Source organism: Patiria miniata, unplaced genomic scaffold (assembly GCF_015706575.1).
Source record: "Patiria miniata isolate m_02_andy unplaced genomic scaffold, ASM1570657v1 HiC_scaffold_5, whole genome shotgun sequence".
NCBI classification, from domain to species: Eukaryota; Metazoa; Echinodermata; class Asteroidea; order Valvatida; family Asterinidae; genus Patiria; species Patiria miniata.
The window spans coordinates 34,113,233-34,137,566 of NW_024037072.1; the positions used below are offsets into that span (position 1 = coordinate 34,113,233).

Genomic DNA, 24,334 nt, shown 5'->3' on the forward strand with positions numbered 1-24,334 from the left:
ATCGTGCAATCAAATCGCTTGTAATTTGATACCTGATGACGTCATGATGACGTAACAACAGTTATACTATCTTCGTAACATGGTACAAGTTCACAGTAGGTTTTATGATCATACCGTAAACCGTGTGGAAGAAATTGTGCTTTGTTTTGATTTCAGGCTAAAGTCTTCATTTTCAATTCACGTAACTTTGACCTTCCGGTGGACCCGGAAGTAAAGGTCAAGCGAGTTCACGTACACGACAAAAAGTGTTGATCGCCTAATGGTCTATCTGATTACAAAGTTGGAACATATTTGATCATTTTGTTTAAGAGTTATAGATGAAAGTATTTGGCCCTTTTTTCCTCTAAAATCGCGTGTAATTTGACACCCGATGACGTAATCGTGACGTCAGAGTAATATGCACCACTTCGGATGAGGGTCGATATATATTGAAAGTTACAAGTTCATACCATATACCGTTTAAGAGAAAACCCGCGGAGAAGTATTGTCCGGAAAAAAAAAGAAAGAAAGAAAGAAAGATTAATCGTAACAGATCCAAAGAGTGGTCGGGTTGTGCCCGACCACTCAATAACGAACCTTCAATGAAGCTTAAGCTACAATAAAAACAATGGCAATGATATTGGCTAACATAGGCAATGTGCACAAAATATGTAAAATCAACACAGAAAATTGAAAATGGTATATAAAACAAGGAAAATGGTACAAAAATATGCAAAAACAAAAGAACTTGCAAGAATTAATTGTGCAGCTGGGCACTGTCAGCGTTGGTAAGTCGGTGATGCACTCCACAAGGATGATTGGCATACAGGACTGGATGAACTGGTTGGACACAGAAGACGCGTGAGAAGAACGGAGGACGCGTGACAGGAACAGGAACAGGAACACAGCTAGGTGAGAAAACAGGAACAGTTCGAAGAGAGGAACAGTTCGAAGACAGGAACAGTTAGGCAGAGAAGACACAGGAGGTCGAGACACGGAGAGATGGCTTGCAGTAGCGGCAACAGGAACAGGGGAGAGAGGCTAAAACCGGTCCAATCAGCCACGAGGAGACGTCTCTGGAAGTGCAGTAAGGGGGACTTTGGCGAGCCGTTAAAAAAACGGGAACAAACAGGATGACTGGAACAGGTAGAAATAGGAGCAGGAACAGCAGGAACAGGCGACAAAGTTAGTTACAGATGAGATGTAGAACTAGAAGAGGTGCCACTTCAACGGCATGTGTGGGTAAACACTCGCTGCCACCACCGCTGCCACCAGTGTAACATATAAATTTGGCTATAGTCTTTGGTTTGTTTGACAGGGTTTGATAGGGTAGCTGTGGAAGATGAACAGATGACTACGAAGACTATACAAAGACACACTGGTAATGACTATGGGTTCAGTTATATGGAAAACTGGTTTATTTTCAAGAACCCAATATTCTACCGGTATATTGTGTTTGTACAGAACTATAACCATACGGCTGCATCAGCTTATGGGTATGGCTGGGTACTAGAATACGGAAGTTGGAGACAGAAGACAGAGGTTCTGAAGAGTTTTGTAGATGAAGACTGGCCAGAGCATCGGGCTGAATCAGCTATTTATGGATATGCCTCTAGTTTCCCAGGGAGAAAAAAAGAACTCTGAGTCAATGAAAGTGGGAAAATGTGGACATTTTATACAGTTTCAGAGGGACCACTTGGAGTGAAAAAAAGGAGATGATGTCATATAAGGAAAACATAACTTATATGACATCATTTCTGAGTAAAGGTAGACTGACCATAGACAGACGTAATGGTCAGTCTGGGGGAGTACCCTTATGAGGTCACTTTCCCCTGTACAAGGGTTAAATCACAGTCTTGGTATGCTGTGGGTGTATTGCTTGGAAAAGAGTGACCTGAAGACCTTGGGGTGTAATGTAGAACACCTGTTGTGAGAATGGTAGTATGTGCTCACAGGGACAGTCTAAATTTCGGTCTTACAATATCAACACGGATTATACAGAGATAATGATCAACGTTTTGCTTCAGGGCCATATTCGTAGTACAATTGATATCAGTAATTTGAAGTAACTTAAAGTAACTATGTATATGTATGATTATTTGCTCGGATGTTAATGCACATTTTCACCTGGAATTTGGGAACATTGATAATATCCACCCGGGACGTGTGGATTCAAAGCAGGGAAGTTGTGAGAATCCCACTTTAAGTGTCAACCTCTGAGCCCAAGAGGGCGCCCTTTTTGGAAAGTGCAGTTCTCTTATGCACTCTGCATGAAACAAGTGCAGGATAACCAGAAACGATCCGGTAAATATCCCGTTTTAATGTTGCTTTTAAATCATGATTTGGGTGTAATGAATGAACAGATGGTATCGTAAAGAATCACAGATGTATCTGAAACAGGAGATTAATCTTGGATTAGACCAATTTGCATTGAATTTGGATAACTTTTGTTACCTAAACTTTGATTCACAGAACCCGCGTGTGACAACTTTTACACGTAGATTTTGTACATGTATTCAATTTGTACTTGTATTCTGTGGAGCGTTGCTTTTCATACGTGCGCGCTGTACGTGTGGAAAGTTTTGGTGACCTTTGGGGTCATACCATGACAACCGCGCACGGTACATGTATTATTTTCTATTTTAAGCTGAGCGCTATGAAACATGATTTTAAATGGAAGTTTGTTTATAAATGTAAACTATATTTTCATTACTTTCATGTATGCTAGGTACATTGCACAAGGTGATGGCACATGCTTATAATCCTTTATTATAAACCCACAAAAGTTGGCTGAATAAATCAAGGTTTTATTTTGATTGTGTTTATTTACTCTTATGTTATAGAGATTTAATTGTGTAAAGCTATAGTCCATCATTTGTAATTAGTGCAATTTGTTCGTTTGAATCAACAAAAGTGTTCAAAATCTAATGAAGGATACTGAACAACTTACTTGATGAAGTTTCAGCTCAGCTTCAGCTTCATATTCCGAGAAAAACAGCATTCTAGAATCTCAATTTAGAATCAAAAGTTGCTAAATCATGTTTCGAATTGTTTTGAATTGCAGTTTTACGCGAAGTCGCGCACTGATCCGACGAATTATAGCAACCGCGCGCGCCTGTGCGTCGTTCCAATGCTTGTGCGCGCTGCGCCGAATAACAAAACGAACAACTAATATAAATTTTCCTACGGTGCATCATAAGAAGCACCCTCGGAAATGCCTTCTTTCGTTGATTTCTTCAAAATGAGAGCTTGCCAGAAAGGATAATTTCACAGGGAGTTTAGTTCCCTTACTATCTTTCAACCAGTATGTTTTTCAACAATACTTACGCCAGTTACTTTTTTGGATAGCTGCAAATGATGGACTCGGGCTTTAATGTCGTAGAAATTGTATGATTAACCTTTCTATCAAATATTTATTTATGTTGTCATATTTCAGGAATTTGAAGGGATTTGATACACGAGGGATTTGATAGTACACCAGAGTTTTTATACACCAAGGATTTTATACATGAAGGATTTTAATAAACCAAGACCTGAATTAATTTCTTGTGTTGGGAGTCCTCTTGCCGTGAGGGCACACGCCCTCCAATCCGAAGGATCGTCATAGTTCTTCAAACCCAGGGACGCTGCCGCCTGGCGTCGCCTACCCTCACATAACTAAAGTGAGGAAGGAACATTTCCCACACGACGTAAAGCCTGTCTTGGGTTTGTGTTGTGGAGAACAAGGCATAAGACATGCCTGTATATGATGGTCCAATTTAAATCGGAAACAACAAGATTCGCGGCCGGACTCCGCCTTTGTACAAGCCTATTTTATGGCAAAAGTGAATCGAAGCTATGTGAAAAATGAAAGACTGATATGGGGCTGCAATGGAACTGAAAATTGGCCCTTACTACAAAATAAAATCGTGCGCTTCTATTTGTTTCAGCCTGTTATTTCATCGCGTCCACGTAATAAGTGTTACAGGTAGGCTACTGGTCCATTCCATTATTTGCTGGAAACCTCATCCACAATGCTACGTTTCCCAAGCAAGGCGTTTGGGGTTCTTACTGGACTTATGCTGCTTCTGCCGTCAATAATGCTAGCAAATGGCGGTAAGTTGTAATGTTTGTTTTTGTTCGGGATTGTATATTCTTATCACCCCCATTTGTTTATGCATTTCAGACGATAGGGCTCATACCCCCCATCACGTGATCTGGCCTACGTCCGGGTACCGGAAAGTCAGCGTCGAACAATCAGCATTGACCATTTATTTATGTAGCGGCCGGTACGCATGCATTAAGGAGGTCCGCTCACATGATTAGATTTAAGGACGCCAAGATAAACAGAAAGAATCAAACAGAAAGCAAATTATGCTTGGTCTCATGAACTTGTTACAGATTATTCGTTTACAAAATCAATTACAATAGTTCTGGATCTGAGTCTCAATCTAAACTCACAAAACAAGTGTTACAAAGAGCATATAAGATTCAATTTCCAGCTCTATAAATTGTAATAAAGTTGCCTATGATAAATTATAATCACAAAGTGTGTATTTCTAAAGTTGCCGCGGTTCCCTGAACGCCTGGCCAGTGTACGGCTGTGTTGTGAACTAGGCCTCTAAATTGCACCTGACATGAAACAGTCGCATTGTAATAAATCAACATGTGACACACGGTGATTAAAACTTTGAGATTACGATGACTAATCAACCCCGAAATCACTCCTTTTGTCAACATGAAATACACTAAAACCTAGCCCAGCTGTAGCAGAGAATTTGCATTATGACATTAGAATGTAAAGAAAATACCAATTTTGTGCATTTGAAACTAAATGTTGGATTTTAAGCACAAATCTGTGCACACGATACTCACACTTTGGTGTGCATGCAGAAAAGGGCTGATATTCGCGCGTTCACGCACTAAGTGCAGGCGTTTATATACATTTTTCTGGGCTGTGCACCAATTGTACGGTGCCTCGTAAAAGACGTCTCACTACATTTATTTATTTATTCCATTTCTTTACCCTGGGTGTGCCCAAACAGTTACAAACTGGTTTCCATTGGAGCCTGCATGCATAACAAATTATTAAATAAGGTTAAGTAAAGTTAAATTCACGAGGAAAAGTAAATTGGTGAAACATACGACGAACATTAATAACAACAAATACAAGTACATGTATCTCAGAAATATTAAAATCAAGCTAAATACACTGTACATATTTTAGACATTCATCTATATAAAGCATAAATTACTGATCACGGGATGGGCGAAAACCCCACAAAAACCCTTTCGAAAACAAAAAACGCCTATATAACTCCGTAGATCAGCGTATTTTGAACTAAATATCACTCACTTATGGCTTTGCGTAGTTCTAATTTAAATGTACTTAAGGAACCTATAGTTTTGAGTAGTTCGTGCACATTATTGCATAATATTCGCACCACTCACTGCGAAACTTTTGGCATAGCGTTCCTTTTTTGCTAAGAAAACTTCCGATGCCTTGTTAGTTGATTGTCTTGTTTCACGAATTGTGTAAATGGTGTGAAAAGATTCGTTATGTATTAAGGAATAATTTTTTTTAGACATTTAAAAACCAAAATGGACATTTTACACTTAACTCTTTCAGAAAATGGAACCCAGTTTAGTTGAGCAAACATTGATCTATGGGGGTGCGCTCGATTACCTCACCGAAGCAACTCGGGTTAATCATACACTCAACTGCTGGTCATCACGATCCTCATTTTAATCTTTTAAAAACCCCTTTCCTTTTTTTTTCATAAAAATGGATGTGTTGCTTTTTCTCTATGGCTGATGTGAAGTATTCAGTTTTCTTTGTGCGGATTCTATTGTGTCCCCTTAATGGGTTTTGGGAGACAGCTTACCCTATTGTTTCAGTTTTGAAAACAAAAGCATGTGTAACTTCTACAATTAACTTACATGGATTTTTATGAAACTTTGATGCCGTGACCCTTGGGTGGGAAGACACAATTCTGCATCGGATTGCTGAGGTCAAAGGTCATATAGGGGTCATTAGGGGTCCTTGTTGAAATACGCTTCAAACATTTCCTTGTGTACAGAATTTGATGGATTTGAGGGTAACTTGGATGGAGTGATTCTTGAGTGGGGGTTCATTACGACTCTTCCGCAATTGGAGGTCAAAGGTCATCTAGTAGTCATTTCAGGTCTTGTTTAAAAATACAAACAATTAACTTCGCCTTTTTTTTAAGAACACAAAAAAATATAGAGATCAACCCGCCGAAAAAAAGGGCGACATACGCGATTCGGCGAACCACTTGTTAGTTATTGTGTTCCGCAGACTATTTTTTGTAAGAACCCCTATTGATATGCGACCGACCCTGTTCGTTGTAGCGATGTTGTGTGTACGTGTGCACGATCACCCGTATGAACAACTTGTTCGAATGTACGTAAATTCCATCCAACAAGATTTTAGGTGTACTTTGGACCATGTATTTTTAAACTACAACCCTTACCAAGGCTGTCTACTTCTTCTCCGAACGAGACTCAGTGTGAGGCCGCTACCATACAGTTCAGTAATTTTAGGTTGATTTGTCCGGTTCCCGTATTTGTCTAAAGTGGCCTGGTTATTTTGACCATCTAACAGCTGGGGGGGGCGTCTCGGCCATTGAGTGACGAACAGTTATGAAACTTGGTGCATGCATAGAACAAATTAATATGAACATACCCAAGAATTGTCATGACTATAGGTTGAAGGGTTTTGAAATTATGGCTAATTTTGATTTAAATTATCCATATGCACCAATGGTAATTCTGCTTTGGGTACACTACATAATATGGGAAACCTCAGTTTTCACGGCGCGCAGCGCAGAAATAAATTCGCTGTGCAGCAACCCATGGTCGGAATTTTATATTTTTGGTATCAAAAGATGTGCAAGACTCCAGGCTAAAAAGTTAGGAAAGCTCGGGTCGGGACCATTTGGTTTGCAAGGGTATGTGGGTTCAAGCTGCAGGTTGTGGGTTCGAGTCCTGGCGGGGTCATGGTGCGTGTGCCCTTGAGCAAGGCACTTTGTCACTCATTGCTTCTCTCCACCCAGGGGTAAATGGGTACCTGTGAGGGCAGAGATGGTTATGTGATTGATTTAGCTTGCTTGCGCCTAACAGGCAGCATCGAGCTGTATACTCCCCAGGGAGCTGAGATGGTATTTGGAATGTTGAATTGGTCCAATGATCAGGGATAATAATAATACTGTAAGCGCTGTGATTTAGTGTACTAAAAAGAGCGTTCTTAAATGCCGATTATTATTATTATTATTAAGGGTATCGCGGAAAAAGTCCCACCACGGCCCTTCTAGGTTTAAGGCCTATTGTCACGGCACATCGCCGTGCACACTAGCCTCAGCGATCACCAGTGTTGTAAAGTAACGAGTACTTTTTTTTTAGCGTACTCGTACTCGCTCTCGGCAGTACTCGGTACTCGGAAAAAAGTACTCGACTACAACACTGACGATCCCCTTGCTTGCCTGCACATACCGACGCTGTCTTTACACAAAGTGACAGCTTCCTGCAAAAAGGTCATCCCGAGATATACGTACAGACAGTGGGGAAAGCTGGTTTATTTGTTTCGTAGTCTCCTTCTTGGCGGAAGTCAAACCCCCTTTTAAAATTCATCAACGTATATACAAAGCAAAAAACCGTTTTGTTCTTTTCATACCCACCCCTTTGTTTCTTTGTAGGGGTCAACTAAGGCCAAACCAGGGTCACACAGGGGTCAAAATTGAAAATTATCGTCACGTCGGACAAAAGATGTTCCTATAAGCTGGACGTCCACTCGTTCAGGGAAAAAGTAGATAGCATTGGTCAAGGCTATAAAAGGTGTTTTAATCCGGCGTGTCACTATATCTCGCGCCCAAAATTGGCTGTGAGCCGCTGGACTGTTGGACTAGCTTCAATTGTGTCTCGAGCTACAATGTCGGTATCAATTAGGGTATCTACAAAACACCAAGTTTTGCAGTGAAACTCATTTAAGGGACCCTTAACAAATCACAGATTTATCATTGGTGTTTGAAAGGCAAACAGTAAATATGTCAGAGCATCTAACCAAAAAGATATAAGATTGAGAAGAAAAAATAGATAAAATAACATAAACCCAAATTAATGGTTGAAACTTCAGGAAAGGTGCTTCAACTGTGCATGTCCTGCTGGGTTTGTAGGCACAAGATGTGAAGCTACGTGTAATGCTTATAGCATCATTTAACTTGATCATATAATTTTGAGTGCAACAGCATTAGAATTGATTGGCAATATCAAAATAATTCCACCATTGCTTACCATAAATCATTTTGTGTATTCTACCACAGAGCCGAACCTCATCAAACTCGCGGCAAACGATTCAGCCATCATATCCTCGCCATCCTATCCAAGCAACTACCAGAACAATCAGGACAGCCAGTGGGTTATCCAAACAGCGGAGAACTTTAGAATCCTCCTCAGTTTCAAAGCTTTCAGCACGGAGAGTTGTTGCGACCATCTGAGTGTCGGGGACGGTATGGATTCTGCAAACTACTCTACAAGGATCTTCAGGTCGAGTGGGAGCAGTCTCCCGCCTGATACGCTCTCAGCCGGCAATGCCATGTGGCTTAGGTTCACATCTGATGGAGGTGACACCAGAAGTGGTTTTTCTCTATCAGCTCGAAGCTATGGATCAGTTGGTAAGAGCGCGGTGAACGAAGTTAAACATTATATAACCATGTGCATGGGCGTCGCGAGGGGGGGGGGGGCAAGGGGGGGCACTTGATTTAATGAGTTGGGGGGGGACAAAATGTCCCTGCCCCCCTCTAAAACTGATAAATCGAGAATGTGTTGAGAAATACAAGCATTTTTTGGCAAAAAAAACATTTTTGCCCCCCTCTAGAAAAAATCCTGGCGACGCCCATGACCATGTGTGACCCTCCTGTGCAAAACCAGTCAGAAGTCGGAAGGCCACACATTGAGATGTTATTTATGAGAATATTGATCAAATTGTGTTAATTGATTTAAGAAATTCGATAAATGTATATTTCAAATTTTACGTTGATTATTGTACAGAAAATTAATGCGCGTACTTACGGAGCTGTAATTACTGAAATTTTGGAACTGAAAATAATTATAACTGTCCGATTCCCAATTTCTATACCATTGGAAACTTACACAGTGTCCTTTTCGGTGAGCAAAAAAATCGCACTTCCAAAAATTGATCAAAGTGACTGGTTCTGTCCCGAAGGGTCACATTCACAACACGAAAGATATTGCTTGATGTTACTGGTGTCTTTCATCTGAAAACACATTAGTTGCTTTGGTTTATTTTCTTGTTACAACTGTAGGTTGTGTATTTAACTCTTGTCTGAACAGCGGGACGTGTCAACCAGTGGGGAGGTCTGGCTTCAACTGTGAATGTCTAGATGGGTTTGAAGGCACGAGATGTGAAACAGGTAAGGACTATCACTAAACTCGATTTATGGAATTTCAAATGCAACGTGAAATCTACTGATTGGCTTACCAGTATAAAGCCATCATTTCACACTCAATTCAATATGCTGTAATGTTCTACCACAGAGCTGATCAATCTTGCGGCAAACCAGTCAATCAACATTACCTCGCCATCCTATCCAAACTACTACCCGAACAATCTGGACATCCAGTGGGTTATCCAAACAGCGGAGGACTTTAGAATCCTCCTCAGTTTCAAAGCTTTCAGCACGGAGAGTTGTTGCGACCATCTGAGTGTCGGGGACGGTATGGATTCTGCGAACTACTTTAAAAGGATCTTCATGTCGAGTGGGAACAGTCTCCGGCCTGATACGCTCTCAGCCGGCAATGCCATGTGGCTTAGGTTCACATCTGATGAAGGTGGCACCAGAAGTGGTTTTTCTCTATCAGCTCGAAGCTATGGATCAGTTGGTAAGAGCGCGGTGAACGAAGTTAAACATTATACAACCATGTGTGACCCTCCAGTGCAAAACCAGTCAGAAGTCGGAAGGCCACACATTGAGATGTTATTTATGAGAATATTGATCAAATTGTGTTAATAGATTTAAGAAATTCGATAAATGTATATTCCAAATTTTACTTTGATTGATGTACAGAAAATTAATGCGCGTAATTACAGAGCAGCTTAGTTTAGAAACGTTAACGACGAATTTGCTGTAATGTGCTGTAATGTTCTTCCACAGAGCTGATCAATCTTGCGGCAAACCAGTCAATCAACATTACCTCGCCATCCTATCCAAGCAACTACCAGAACAATCTGGACATCGAATGGGTTATCCAAACAGCGGAGGACTTTAGCATCATCCTCAGTTTCTACGCTTTCAACACGCGGTATAATGATAATGTGGGGGTTGGCAATGGCCTCGCCTCTACCGACTCCTCCACTACGGTCTTCCGTAAAAGTGGGAACGTTCTCCCGCCTGATACGCTTTCAACCGGCAATGCCATGTGGCTAACGTTCACAACTGATGGTTATGAAAACAACAAAGGCTTTTCTCTATCAGCTCGAAGCATTGGAGCAATTGGTAAGAGCGCGGTGAATGAAGTTAAACATTGATAACCACATTTGACCTTCCAGTGCAAAATTAGTCAAAAGTGCTAAGCTACATCATATTGAGATGTGGTCCATGATATATACAATTTGGATGACTTAATTGTAAATAAATATCAGAAAATTGGAATATGCGAATTTCAAATGTCCTTTTGACTGCTTTATACAAATGAACAATTTATACAATTTGTAGATGTAAAATAAAATCGAGGACTGAAATTCAAGAATTTAAATAATTATAAATTGTCCGATAACCATAGTAATCAGTGGAAGCTTACTCAATGTCCTTTCCAATAAGCCCCAAATCCCATTTCCAAAATTGATGTTGTAGCGTCACACGTACATGTACTTCAAATATTTCCACATAACACGAAAGATAGCTTTTCTTGTTACCGGTGTCGTAATTCCCTGAAAACACATTACAAATTGCAAATTAGTTTACTTTTCTCTCATTGCAACTAAGCGGAAAATAAAGTCTTATGAAACAGTGAAAATAAAAGGACAAAGTTGATACAAATGTATATTCCAAATTTCATTTTGATTGCTTTATAAAAACGTTCGAAGCTGAACAGTTATTTGGGAAACTTGATCAACAAGTTTGTTTATATAAAGTTGCCTTGATTTTGGTAAAAAAAGTACATAATCTGTCCGATTCCCATTTTCTATATCATTGAAAACTTACTCACTGTCATTTCCCTTGAGACTAAAGTCCCATTTCCAAAAACTCATCCAAGTGACTGGTTGTGAACAACACGAAAAATACTTCACTTAGCGGTATTCTAATTACCTGAATACACATTAATAGTTTATTTTTCTCTGGTTGCAACTTTAGGTTGCATATTGAACTCTTGTTTGAACCGCGGGACGTGTCAACCAGTGGGGAGGTCTGGCTTTAACTGTGAATGTCTAGATGGGTTTGCAGGAACGAGGTGCGAAGCAGGTAAGGATTATAAACTCGATGAATGGAATTACAAAATAATGAAACGTAAAATCAATTGATTGGCTTACCTGTATCAATCCATCATTTCTCACTCAATTCAATCTGCTGTAATGTTCTTCCACATAGCTGATATATCTTGCAGCAAACCAGTCAATCAACATTACCTCGCCATCCTATCCAAGCAACTACCCGGACATACTCGACATCCAGTGGGTTATCCAAACAGCGGAGGACCAGAGAATCATCCTCAGTTTCCACGTATTCAATACGGAGAGTTGTTGCGGCCATCTGATTGCCGGGGATGGTATCGATTGGACAAACTCCTCTACAATGATCATCCTTTTGCCTGGAAGGAGTTTCCCGTCTGATACGCCCTCAACTGGCAATGTCATGTGGCTAAGGTTCATATCTTTTGGTGATTTGTTCGGTACAAATTTTTCTCTATCAGCTCGAAGCGTTGGACCGATGATTGGTAAGATCGCGGTGAATGAGGTTAAACATTTAGAACCACACCTGACCTTCCTGTGCAAAACCAGTTAAAAGTTGCAAGGCCACATTTTGAAATGAAGTGTATGATTAATATAATATTGATGAAATGGTGTAAATAAACTTAAGAAAATTGATAAATGTTGATTCCATATTTCATTTGTATTGATTTACAAAGAGGCGCGTAACCGAAAAGCTTATTTTGGAAACTTTGAAAAGAAAAAAAATCTATGTTTGCAGTTTGTGAACCGAAAATGCTTAAATAACGGTCCTATGATTATTGTATATCATCGGAAATTTACTCGATGTTCTTCTCAATGAGCCCGAATTCCAGTTTCCAAAAATCGATTCCAAGTGACTGGTTTTGTGCTGGAGGGTCAATTACATGTCAAATATTTCTGCACAACACGAAAGATATTGCTTGATGTTACAGGTGTCTATTACTTAAAAACACATAAGCTGCTGTGGTTGTTTTCCTCTTGTTACAACTGTAGGTTGTGTATTGAACTCTTGTCTGAACAGCGGGACGTGTCAACCAGTGAGGAGATCTGGCTTTAACTGTGAATGTCTAGATGGGTTTGCAGGAACGAGGTGCGAAGCAGGTAAGGACTATCACTAAACTCGATGAATGGAAGCTCAAATGCAACCAGTCAATATATTACCTCGCCATCCTATCCACGGCACTACGAGAACAATCTGGACATCCAGTGGCTTATCCAAGTAGCGGATGACCAGAAAATCATCCTCAGATTCCACGATTTCGACACGCTGTACTATGATTATTTGGAGGTTGGCATTGGACGAAACTCTACTGTCTCCTCCACTACGGTGTTCCGTAGGAGTGGGAGCCGTCTCCCGCCTGTTACACTCTCAACCGGCAATGCCATGTGGCTACGGTTCACATCTGGTGCTATTGGCAGTGGAAGAGGCTTTTCTCTATCAGCTCAAAGCTATCATGCATCAATTCGTCAGAGTTTTCACGAAGAGACAATTTTGGCTACGGGGCGTTGAAACATAGTTTTGAGAAAATCGACTTTAAAGTTGAACCCTTTTTAAACTGATGATTTCGCCTATATTTAGAGGACATGTTGATTATTTTTTTATACCGATAGTAAGCTGAAATCTCACACTAACACATTGTACCAAATGCGAGTCAATAGACCAATTAATTGAGGAGCAATTAACGTTCATAGTTAATTGTCTCTTCGTGAAAACTCAAAATCCACAGGCGATTGGTTTTGCCGGGAAAATTGGCAATGATCCAATTGTCTCTTCGTGAAAACTCAAACTCTCCGCTATCCAAACACGCACAAATTGGCTCTTCGTGAAAACTCAAAATCCCACACGCGCTTCGTTTTGCCCGCACGCGTCGTTTTGCTTGCGCGCGCTTGAAAATTGTCTCTTCGTGAAAACTCAAAATCGCACACGCGCGTTATTTTGTCCCTATAGAACAACGTGCATTTTTGCTACAATTGTCTCTTCGTGAAAACTGAAAATACGACTTGGGTGAAATTTTCCCTTTATTGATTCTCATGATCTCAATGATTTCATCTGATTTTGACAAAATAAATTCGCCAAGATGTCCGCTGCAATACACTTAATCGATTTCGGTCAAAAAAAGAATTTCGAAAATATACTGATTTTTGCCAAAATTGTCTCTTCGTGAAAACTGTGACGAATTGTAGTGGACCAGCCAAAACGGTATATTATACTTTAGACGGCATTTTGGGGTAATAGCAGGCAACCATGTTAGATCAATCAGTCATAGGATGGGGAAGAAAATGTAGGTGGATGCCACCCTGGATTTTGACCCCAAAGGTCATTTAGAGGGTCAAAGGTCAAATATGGTAAAAAGTGTATTTCTTTTGTATTTTGGAAGATTTTGGAACTTACTAGCGTAAGTATTGTTCAGAAAATATCTTTATCCTATAAATAGGCATACCAGACAGTTGTAATTAACAGGTTAAATTAAATATTTCATCTCCATATATAACATATATAACATTTTAAGAAAAAAGGTACTATTTTCACCCAACATAGAAATATACACACACAATATATATATATATATATTTATGTACTTGTTTTCTTAAATTATACCTTGCACTTCGGTCATTACTGTGATGATTCACTGTACAGATATTACAATATATAATATATTATAATATATTACGTAAGACTTGAAGAAATAGGGAATATATCTTACTTGATTGTGTACATATACAGTTTTATTATTGTATTGGTTCATCATTCTTGGCCAGCTGGGTTGCAGCAGTTACATGTACATTTAGTGGCATCACACCCACAGGCAAGAGTGCACCTCAGATTCTTTCGGAAGCATGTGCATCGGGCTGCTGTGAACTCAAGGGCGGATCCGGGGGGGGGGGGCAAAGGGGGCCATGCCCCCCCCCCCCCAAACGAAACCAATTTTTTTTAATGTGACATCGCAATAAAGGCAGGCAATAAGTACACCACCATCTCTTCCTCAAAAAACATTGGTTAAAGTGGTCAGAAATTGCCTCAGATCGCACCACAGAGCACTGATCTAGAATCCAAAAAAAATGTTGGGCCCTTAAGCGGGCCCCGAACCCGACGCCGTAATTTTTTGACCCACTTTTTAGGGGGGGGCCAAACATTTTACCCCAAAAATTGTGTTCTGGATCCGCCCTTGTGTGAACTTCGATTCATTTGGCACCACAAGTAACAAGCTCTAGACAGGCATCTGGGATAGGAGGTAACCGTGTCCAAACTGCTTTAAGGCAGCCTGACTCCATCTTCCAAGCTTAAAGAATCAATAGGAGAAGATATATCGATGTGTTCCTGGTCTTTCTGGAACCAGATCTTTGCCTGGCATTTTGCACGCACAGTGTGGAGTTCCAGGGCATCTCTTATTGGCAGCAGTGCCTCAAAGCTCTTCTTAGCCTTCCCAAAAAGTTGCAACCTGGCACGGTTAACAGCTCAGGAGTGCTATAAAGGTCACATGCAAATTGTTCGATAGGCGCAAGGTCTCCATCACGACCAATTCTCTTGACAAGTTTCCAGCACGACTTTTCCCCATGGCCAGTAAATTTAAGGAGGAGGTTGTATATCACAGCCTGTCAGTGCATGAAAACTAAGCACATTATCCCTCACAGGTTGTGTAGGCTTAAGTCTCTGAGATATGGCATTAACTGGGTAGTATTTCCTCTTCTGAGCAGTCCCAGCGACCATCCATACTTCAGCTTGGGTTGATAGGAAGTGAATCAGAGGTACAAGTAACATGACATCTGTGTCTCTGCAGACAACCAGCAGTCTCTGATATCCTTCTTTGACAGCCCCACATACATGGAGTATTATTCTGGTGTAGGCTTCTTCATGGTTTCCTCGAAGCTCGTTGTCCTCTCTTCTTGTTAACCTTGTTTCTGTTATCAGAGAACCCGCCTCCTGTTACCAGCTCGTGCCTGCATGTATGGTAAATCTTTTCCTTTTTTCCATGATGGCCTCAGACAGAAACTTAGCAAGATTGGCCTTGTTTTCATCTAATGCAATGAATTGCCTCCAAACATGTAAGTGGCACATGGCGTCCATCAATGAGCTTCGGAATTGGCTTTTCTCGCCTAGTCGCTTTGAACGGACAACCAGCAGTCTCTGATATCCTTCTTTGACAGCCTCACATACATGAAGTATTATTCTGGTGTAGGCTTTTTCATGGTTTCCTCGAAGCTCGTTGTCCTCTCTTCTTGTTAACCTTGTTTCTGTTATCAGAGAACCCGCCTCCTGTTACCAGCTCGTACCTGCATGTATGGTAAATCTTTTCCTTTTTCCATGATGGCCTTAGACAGAAACTTAGCAAGATTGGCCTTGTTTTCATCTAATGCAATGAATTGCCTCCAAACATGTAGAAGTGGCACACGGTGTCCATCAATGAGCTTCGGAATTGGCTTTTCTCGCCTAATCGCATTGAACGGGTTTTTTACCTTTATCAAGCTTTCCCCAATGTACCGATCAAAACACCACATCAACTCTCATTGTGTGCAGTCCAAAGTGATTTGCCACACTTTGTACAAACACATCAGCATAGTCGCCAAAGTCTGACATCCTTGAGGCTTTCCAAGAGCTTGGATGAGTGCATGGCCATCGACCAGCACACACGTCTTCTTGTCAGAATGAGGAACTTATAGAGTGTGTTAAGTCCAGACGTCAAGATGCTGATCAGCTCTACCTTTGGTGCCGAGTTCATTTCACCTCCAGCCTTTGCCAAAGACACAGGAATTTGGGATCGATATTTCGTGCTTCAGTATAAGCTCTCTCACCCTGGTATTGGATCATTTGCATGTGCAAGATTTTTGCACACGTATACAAATGAGGAACAGTCTGGTGCCTGGATATGCGTTACACATTAGCGTTTGTTTTTGTATGCGGTGTCTGGGGTAAAAACAGAGTCAATTCGTAGCAGCGCGAGCACGGCGTGAGTTACGAAAACACGATTTTTGAAATCAAACTGTTACGATCTTATCGAGGCAACATGCAGTATCATATTTCATATTAATATGAGCAAATTAGAAAGGAAATTATTATTTTTGAGAAGGTGTGGACGAATGATCGCGAAAACACGTACTGCACGTTGTGAATAATAGCACCAAGTACACGATAAAAATCCATTACTAGCCAATTGCGGTATCCAATCAGGATACAGGAATAAAGTTTCCTATCCAGGGTTTACTATTGGAAACCGTGTTGGAAATAAAGTAAGCACTGGGGACGAGCTTGCTGATTGGCTTACCTGTATAAAGCCATCATTTCTCACTCAATTCAATCTGCTGTAATGTTCTTCCACAGAGCTGATCTATCTTGCGGCAAACCAGTCAATCAACATAACCTCGCCATCCTATCCAAGCAACTACCAGGACAGTCTGGACATCCAGTGGCTTATCCAAGCAGCAGAGGGCCAGAGAATCATCCTCAGTTTCCACACTTTCCGTACGTACCTCTCTGATTATTTGGAGGTTGGCAATGGCCGCAACTTTACCGACTCCTCCACTAGGGTGCTCCGTCTTAGTGGGAGCAGTCTCCCGCCTGATACGCCTTCAACCAATATTTCCATGTGGCTGAGGTTCACATCTGATGGTAGTCTAAACAGAAAAGGTTTTTCTCTATCAGCTCGAAGCTATGGATCATTTGGTAAGAGCGCGGTGAATGAAGTTAAACATTAATAACCACAGGTCATGTGACCCTCGATCCAGTGTAAAATCAGTCAAAAGTTGCCAGACATTGAGATGCAGTCTTTGATCAATACAATATTGATGACATAGTGTAAATTAATTTTAGCTGAGGAGTTTCTTTGGAAACCTGTAAGGACGAATTTTACGATACAAAAATCTCGAGGCTTGAAATATGGGAATGCAAACTCTTATAAATTGTTCGATAACTATATTCTTTCCAAAAATTGATGCTGGAGGGTCACACATACATGTACTTCAAGTATTTCTATACAACACGAAAGGAACATTTCTCATGGCAAGCCAATTTTGGATTTGTGTTGGGAAGAACAAGGTGTTAGATATTATGCAGGTAATGGATCAATCAGAAGATGGGAAACGAATGTCGTTTGGTAAAAAAGATTTGACGCCCGCCAAGCCAAGCAAGTGTCCTCAGCCTCTCTGATGCAAGCATTTAATGCACGGAATATGTGCAATTCACAGAATATGTACGGAAGCCTTTTAGGCATAGGTACGTCTTTCTCTTTCGGGGCGGTGCGTTTCTCTTTCATAACGTGTCTCCCCCTGTCTCTATTTCATGCTAGATAGCCTCTCTTTTATAACGTATTCCTTTCTCTTTCAAGGGAGCAAGTCCATTTTTTACAGGGGTTTATTTCTCTCTAGATGTGAGTAACCGCGGCCGCGAGTTAATTATCTCGCGGCCGCGACTCCCTTATCTAGCGACCGCAAGTTAATGAGAGACACACGTTCTGAGAGAGAGGCTAACTTCCATGGACGAGAGAGACTCGCATTATGAAAGAGAGACTATATCTACCATGAAAGAGAAACGCACCACCGCGCGTGAAAGAGAAACGCACCGCTGTGAAAAAGAAAGACGTACTGGTCCTAACGGGCTTCCGTACCCATGTCGGAACAGGTGTTTGAATCCCCCCCCCCCCCGGCCACCCCCTCTGGGAATGCCCCCCCCCCCCCCCCCCCCCCTCTGGGAATGGCCCAGCCAAATTAAGGTACAAAACTAAAGGCAAAATCAAAACCTGGGTTGGCCCTTGCTCAACCTAAACAAAATTAAATAATGAAATCAGTGATGTAGTGCCTTGATGCTGGGCCTTGGCCTTAAGGCTGCCTTAAGGCTGGATTTTAGGGCCTTGGCCTTGGCCTCGAGGCTTGAGGGCAAAAGCCTTGGCCTTGGCCTTGGCCTTGAGGGTTCAGGGCCTTGCAATTTTGAGTCAAGGCTTTTCAAGGCCCATAGATTTTTACATTTTCAGGATAAATCTGTTCGAAATTTTGCTGTTACCATTTTAATCGTATTACCATGGAGGATGGAAGCACCCTATAGATTTGTGTGTTGGGCACACTTCCACTTTTGTAGCATCACATTTTGTTACCATTGTAGTAGATTTGCTGCAAAAATATTCCGTACACTTGTGGGGCTAATGAGATGATCACTTTAATTGCATACAATTATGGAATAGATCTGATTGGTTGTATATGTCTCCCTGATAAGTGCTAAAGATTTGCATGTATCTGTTTTAGCTAATGCTGATATTTCTGACCATGTTGGGCCAGCAAATAAAAATTTCCTAATTTCCTAAATCAGTTTCTTGGATCCCCCTTTTGTTACACTTGGGAGAATTGTGTGTCAATATAGAAGTAAATCATTGTTTTGTTTAGTTAAACCATATTAAAGACCTGACCTTATACTTTAATAGATACAGTGCAGTCATAAAACGGTGTAGGCCTATGCAAGCATGTTGATTGCAATTAAAGAAATGTTGTTCTTCGTAACGAGCAATTTGTAATGATAAGGGCGGATCCAGGGGGGCCAAAAGGGGCCATACCCCCCCCCCCCCCAAAAAAAAAAAACACCCGAAACCATTTTTTTAGGCAGGCAATGAGTACACCACCATCTTTTCCTCAAAAAAACATCAGTTAAAATGGTCAGAAATCGCCTCAAATCGCACCACAGAGTATCTCAAATCCATTTTTTTTTTCGGGGCCCTTAAGCGGGCCCGAAGCCCAAGCCATAATTTTTTGACCCACTTTTTTGGGGGGACCAACATTTCTTTGCCCCCCCCCCCCCAAATTGTGTTCTGGATCCGCCCTTGTGTGATGATGTGTCACTCATGTGACTATAATTAGTTCTATATCAGTGGTCATTTCATAAAACAGGGCCTTGGCCTTGGCCTTGGCCTTGAGGGTTAAGCCTTGGCCTTGAGGGTTAAGTCTTGGCCTTGGCCTCGAGGCTTGAGGGTCAAAGCCTTGGCCTTGGCCTTGAGGATCAAAGCCTTGGCCTTGGCCTTGGCCTTGAGGGTCAAAGCCTTTGCTCCAACACTGAATGAAATGCATTCCATACTATCAAAAGAGAAGCAATGTTGGGAAACTTTAATGACAACTTTAAAATTGAATAGATAAATTCGATGCTGGAACTGGAAAAAAAACCTATAACTGTCCGATTCCCACGATTATTGGAATATCATGGTGGCATCTTACTTAAGTTACTTTTCAATGAGCCAAAAATCCCAGTTTCGAAAAATTGATCCAAGTGGTTGGTTTTGTGCTGGCTATATATTTCGACAACACAAAAAAAATAGCGTCCCTCCATTATATAAATCACTTCATCACATATCACCTCTCAAATAAGCAAAAAAAAAACATGTTATAAATGTTTTTATCTTTCTGTTTGTATTGGAGCTACTGTGACCATACCAACTGTAACGACTACTACCGCAACTGCAACGACTACCAGCCGCGCTGCAACGAAAAGTAAGTGGTCTACAAAATTGGCGCATTTCTGTCGAGTCCCTGGTCCGTCGTTGAAATGAATGCAAACGTCACTTTTCCATTTTTGCCAAATCTGGGAAAATATGAAATGTATTGAATCCACCAGAGTTTTGTAAAGAAATCATGTGCATGAAGAATAGAATGTTCGTCCAACTTTCACAGAAATGCAAGCTTGCGGTCATGAGCGCAAACTTGCATTTCTGTGAAATTTGGATGGAACTGGGCCCTAAAATCACTGTTGCCCAATATGAAGTAAGCTTAATCGAGGATAGTTGTGAGTATTTGTCCTGATTATTGAAAAGTGCGGGTGATTATCACTGAGGTGTAGGGCGGTGTATTTATTGGTCTGGAACCCACATATAGAGTTTCAAAATAGTGACTTCGATTTCCCCAGGGACAGAATAGTGTGGGGGCGCTATTTGTCATAATGACACTACTCTGGCGAGCTGAAAAACCACTGGGAATTTTTCATTGCACTCTCATTTCTGATAACAAATACGAGTCAATCTGCCTGACGGGTTCGTCGAACGGGCACATAATTAGTCAATTTATTGCTTGAATAAGCTTAAGTATTCGTTCTAACTAATTTTTGTTTACGCCCAAATGACTAACTAATCTTTACATTGTATGAACTGAACGTGGCTGCCAACAGTGCCTAAATAATAATAAAATAATGTTTTAACACATAGCTCAGTTCATATGCACTCAAAGAACATTGCATCTGGAACGTGTTTGCCACTGATGACGATAGTCATTATTTCCAGAGGTAAGACAACAGAATGTGACTCAATCTAACAAAATGTATCACATGTCGCCAGCGTTATTTGTGGCCCCATCGAAAATGAGTATATTGATATCAATTTCATTTATTTTATTCGTTCGTTCCAGGCTAAGAATATACTAATCTAGAAGCTCGTGTCTCTCTGTTTTACTTTTCAGTTTAAATGCAAATCGTGTATTGTTTCATTAAACAGTCGTTGACGAGGGCTGCTCGGCTCCACCCAGATTGAACCACGTGACAATAGCCGAAGGGCAAGATCACGCATTTCAACCAGGCGAGGTGGCCACTTTCACGTGCAGTGGTGGCTTTGTCGTCACGGGAACCGACCGTCATGATGCGGAGCGCGTCTGCCAATCAGACGGCTCTTGGTCCAGTAAACCAGTGAAGTGTTCTCCGGCAGATGATCCCAGAGGTACGAGATCATTAAGTGTGACTCAATCCAACAAAATGTATCACATTGGCCAGTGTTACTTTTGAGTCATTGGTCGTTTAACAGCATCTCACGAAGGATATCAATCGGAATACATTTTCATTATGATCTGCATAAACATGCAACTTAGTAAGATGTTCGAATAATGTATTTACTTCGGTGGCTGATTTGTACATTGGGGTTCTAAGTGCGGACTGAGCAAAACTACTGTATTTTTATTGTATTTGAAGCTTATGACACGCTGGTGAGGAAAGCGGCAGAGGGAGTAGCGGCCGGAGGAGTTGTCTTCGTGGTGATCCTGCTTCTTGTTTTCCTTCTCATCAGAAGAAGGTGAGCTCACTTTCTATATGTCTGTGCTGTTTGCAAACCGTCAGGCTAAATCCACTCCAGGTGACATTATTCTACAAGGACGAAACGTAAGAAAAGAGAATTTGTTTAAATTCAACCTTTTTGTCTGTGACAAATATAAACAGGGGAAGGAGAATGTGCCGGTTAGGAGTTGCAAAGTAAGGCAGCACGAGGGACGGAGCACGAGAGTGATGCTTTTAGCTGACACTGGCAGCGTACAAGGGTGGATCCGGGGGGCAACGGGGGCCAAGGCTCCAAAACGAACCCATTTTTTCCAATGTGACGTTGCAATAAAGGCAGGCACTGCGTTCACCACCAAAAAAATGGTTAAATTGGTCAGAAATTGCCTCAGATCGCACCACAAGAGCATTTAGAATCCAATTTGTTTAGGGCCCTTCAGCGGTCCCCGAACCTCACGCCGTAATTTTAAGGACCCACTTTTGGGGGACCCAAATTTTTTTGGCCTCCTCCCAAAAACGTGTGTTCTGGATCCGCCCTTGGCAGCGTACCAGTCAACAGCATTAACATGACATGAGATTTTTGCTGGTAACCTATTCTTGATAAGCACGTCTCTTCTCAGCTCCTTGATATCGGCCTCACTTTTACAAGCAAAGGTTCCATCTTCCAATTGGGCATTTCAGTCGTGTTCAGCCAGATCTGTTCATAGACTTAAAATGAGCTACTTTTTTCCACCACAGAAACCGATATTGAAACTGAGCACTGCATGATTACACTAATTCAACTTCGTTATAGAGATGTCCCATACAATGTCAAGGGGGCTGGGAACAACCTGCAGTAGCAGTGGTTGATCAATATTTAATTCATGACAACTATTTTTTTCATGCATTCCTTCGCTTTAGGTGGAGGAAAAACAACAACCAGAGAGCAGTTCAGGCCCCGGATATTGCGCTGATGTCTTCTTACAATACCTACAAGGACTGATCCACGCAAATACACAAACCCAACACCGGTACTGTAGCCGCAGATGCAGAGTGTGCGACATTCGCAGTGGCGTCTACGAGGGGGTGGGGGAGGGCAGGGTGGCACGTGCCTCAAAACAGATTTACTTGCCCCCTCCCCTCCCCCCCCCCCCCCCCATTTGAAATGTTGACTTGAAAAAAAAATGTATCATTTTCCTTTTTGTGTACCCCAGATGTCATTTACAGTTTAACCCTAGATATACCACTGAGAATTTTTCCTGTGTTGTGTGTCATAATTTCCTATTTTTGCGGCGCAAGAAGGGCAACAGTGGATAGGTGTAATGAACCGTACTTACAAAATGTGCGCACAGAATGTACGTGCATTGGTTGAGGCAGTAAGCTCCCCACAATGCTTTGCGACGCCTGTGCTTGCCACACAACATTTTGTGAACGAGACCAGCCCTCCCCATCGCCCTGCTTGAGGGTGGTGGGTACCAGCGAATACATTGTTTGTGCCATTTCCCGACACTAGAAGGCGTTGTGGCCAATGTTGAATATTTACAAATTACACGTAAGCTTATAATAGTTTCAGGCGTTTTTGTCTTTGTTAATAGACTTTCCAAACTATAATTTTGTAGGCAATAGTTGGCCTCATTTACACTGTAAAATAGAAATATTAATGTAACTAGCACTATACCCAATGCTGTTTAGTGAAGTGCACTTACTTTAGCGTGTACGTTTTAAACTTTATAATCAATGTAAAAATAATACAAAAAATGGTAGCGGCTGTTTACATAAAATATGATATAACACATATTCGCAAAATCATTTATTATAATAGCGACTTATACTGTAACGTGTTAAACTTCTATTTTCTATTATGATACATCAACCTCTTTTGACGAAAGAGGCCAAAATGTAGCGGTTATTACGTAAAACTGTGATATTGTAAAAAAAAAATACAGGGTGAGTCAAAAAAAGCGGAACCCAAACCCCCCAAAATATATTTCATATTTAAAAAATATGTAGCACCAAAAATAATAATGACTTGAAAGCCAATTTCATAAGCTACTTTTAGATGAAAAAATGAAAATTGATCAATCCATTCAAAGAATATCACCATTTAAATGCTACGACCCTATAACCTGTCTCGCCCAAGAAAAGCAATTTATTGTGTGTTTTGACTGTTTGGAACAACAAAGAAAATGACACAGAATACTTGTTTCAACAACTGTCAACAAGTGTAGTACACAATATCTTTATGAACAACCCTGGTTAGGCAAACAATGATTTGTAAAATCCACTTTTTTGAAAGACGGGCCTTCAAAAGGACTTTGTTGAATATTTTTAACTTTTAAACTGAGGTTTTATCGCTGGTGATGTTTGAAGACAATTGTAACGACAATTCTTGAAATCGCATTTTTGGACGAGACAGGTTTTAGGGTTATTGCGTTTAAATGGTGATATCCTTTGAACGGATTAAGCAATTTCAGTATTTTTTTTCATTTAAAAGTAGCTTATGAAATTGGCTTTCCAGTCATTATTATTTTTGGTGCTACATATTTGTTTATACTTTTGGGGTTTGGGTTCCGCTTTTTTGACTCACCCTGTATTTACCATAATGGCCGATTACCCATCCACTGTGTATATTCAGTTAAGTATTTTAAGTTGCCAATAGTGACGTGGGTGTAAGGAGTCCCTACAAGTTCTTGCATGATCACAAGTCATCAAGTGAAGAGACGCGAAGGGCTGATAACTGTGCAGTGACAAAAGCATTCGTTTGTCATTGTTCATCCCTTTGCTACCTATGACTTGACTTCCGATTGACTGCATAACAACTCCTAATGATTATATTGTAGCCGTTTAATTACATTAAAGCCAAGTTACGAATTGGATAAAATGTCTTTCATAATGTAGTCTTATTGCTCGTTAAT

At 41.0% G+C, this 24,334-nt stretch overlaps 2 protein-coding genes across 2 annotated transcripts; both read left to right on the forward strand.

The window, feature by feature from the left end:
- The first annotated feature begins 981 nt into the window (after nt 1-981).
- Nucleotides 982-12,561, forward strand: LOC119741400 (tolloid-like protein 1). The gene is made up of 9 exons (XM_038217148.1): nt 982-1,066; nt 1,298-1,360; nt 8,298-8,597; nt 9,300-9,407; nt 9,532-9,876; nt 10,149-10,490; nt 11,349-11,456; nt 11,599-11,883; nt 12,437-12,561. Exons 1-9 carry the CDS (start codon nt 982-984, stop codon nt 12,559-12,561), a joined length of 1,761 nt encoding a protein of 586 aa, XP_038073076.1.
- A 5-nt stretch (nt 12,562-12,566) lies between these two features.
- Nucleotides 12,567-21,466, forward strand: LOC119741401 (bone morphogenetic protein 1-like). The gene is made up of 5 exons (XM_038217149.1): nt 12,567-12,909; nt 16,761-17,048; nt 19,763-19,903; nt 20,896-21,114; nt 21,363-21,466. The coding sequence occupies exons 1-5, from the start codon at nt 12,567-12,569 to the stop codon at nt 21,464-21,466; spliced, it is 1,095 nt and encodes a 364-aa protein (XP_038073077.1).
- Nucleotides 21,467-24,334: the final 2,868 nt, after the last annotated feature.

Excerpts from the sequence above, each read along its gene's own strand:
- LOC119741400 (XM_038217148.1), top strand. The coding sequence starts at position 982 with ATGGCTTGCAGTAGCGGCAACAGGAACAGGGGAGAGAGGCTAAAACCG. Across the intron at positions 8,598-9,299 it reads TAGGTTCACATCTGATGGAG|GTTGTGTATTTAACTCTTGT; the intron begins GTGACACCAGAA and ends TTACAACTGTAG. Across the intron at positions 11,884-12,436 it reads ATCTTTTGGTGATTTGTTCG|GTTGTGTATTGAACTCTTGT; the intron begins GTACAAATTTTT and ends TTACAACTGTAG.
- LOC119741401 (XM_038217149.1), top strand. The coding sequence starts at position 12,567 with ATGAATGGAAGCTCAAATGCAACCAGTCAATATATTACCTCGCCATCC. Across the intron at positions 17,049-19,762 it reads GCTGAGGTTCACATCTGATG|ATATCACCTCTCAAATAAGC; the intron begins GTAGTCTAAACA and ends TCACTTCATCAC. Across the intron at positions 21,115-21,362 it reads TCCGGCAGATGATCCCAGAG|CTTATGACACGCTGGTGAGG; the intron begins GTACGAGATCAT and ends TTGTATTTGAAG.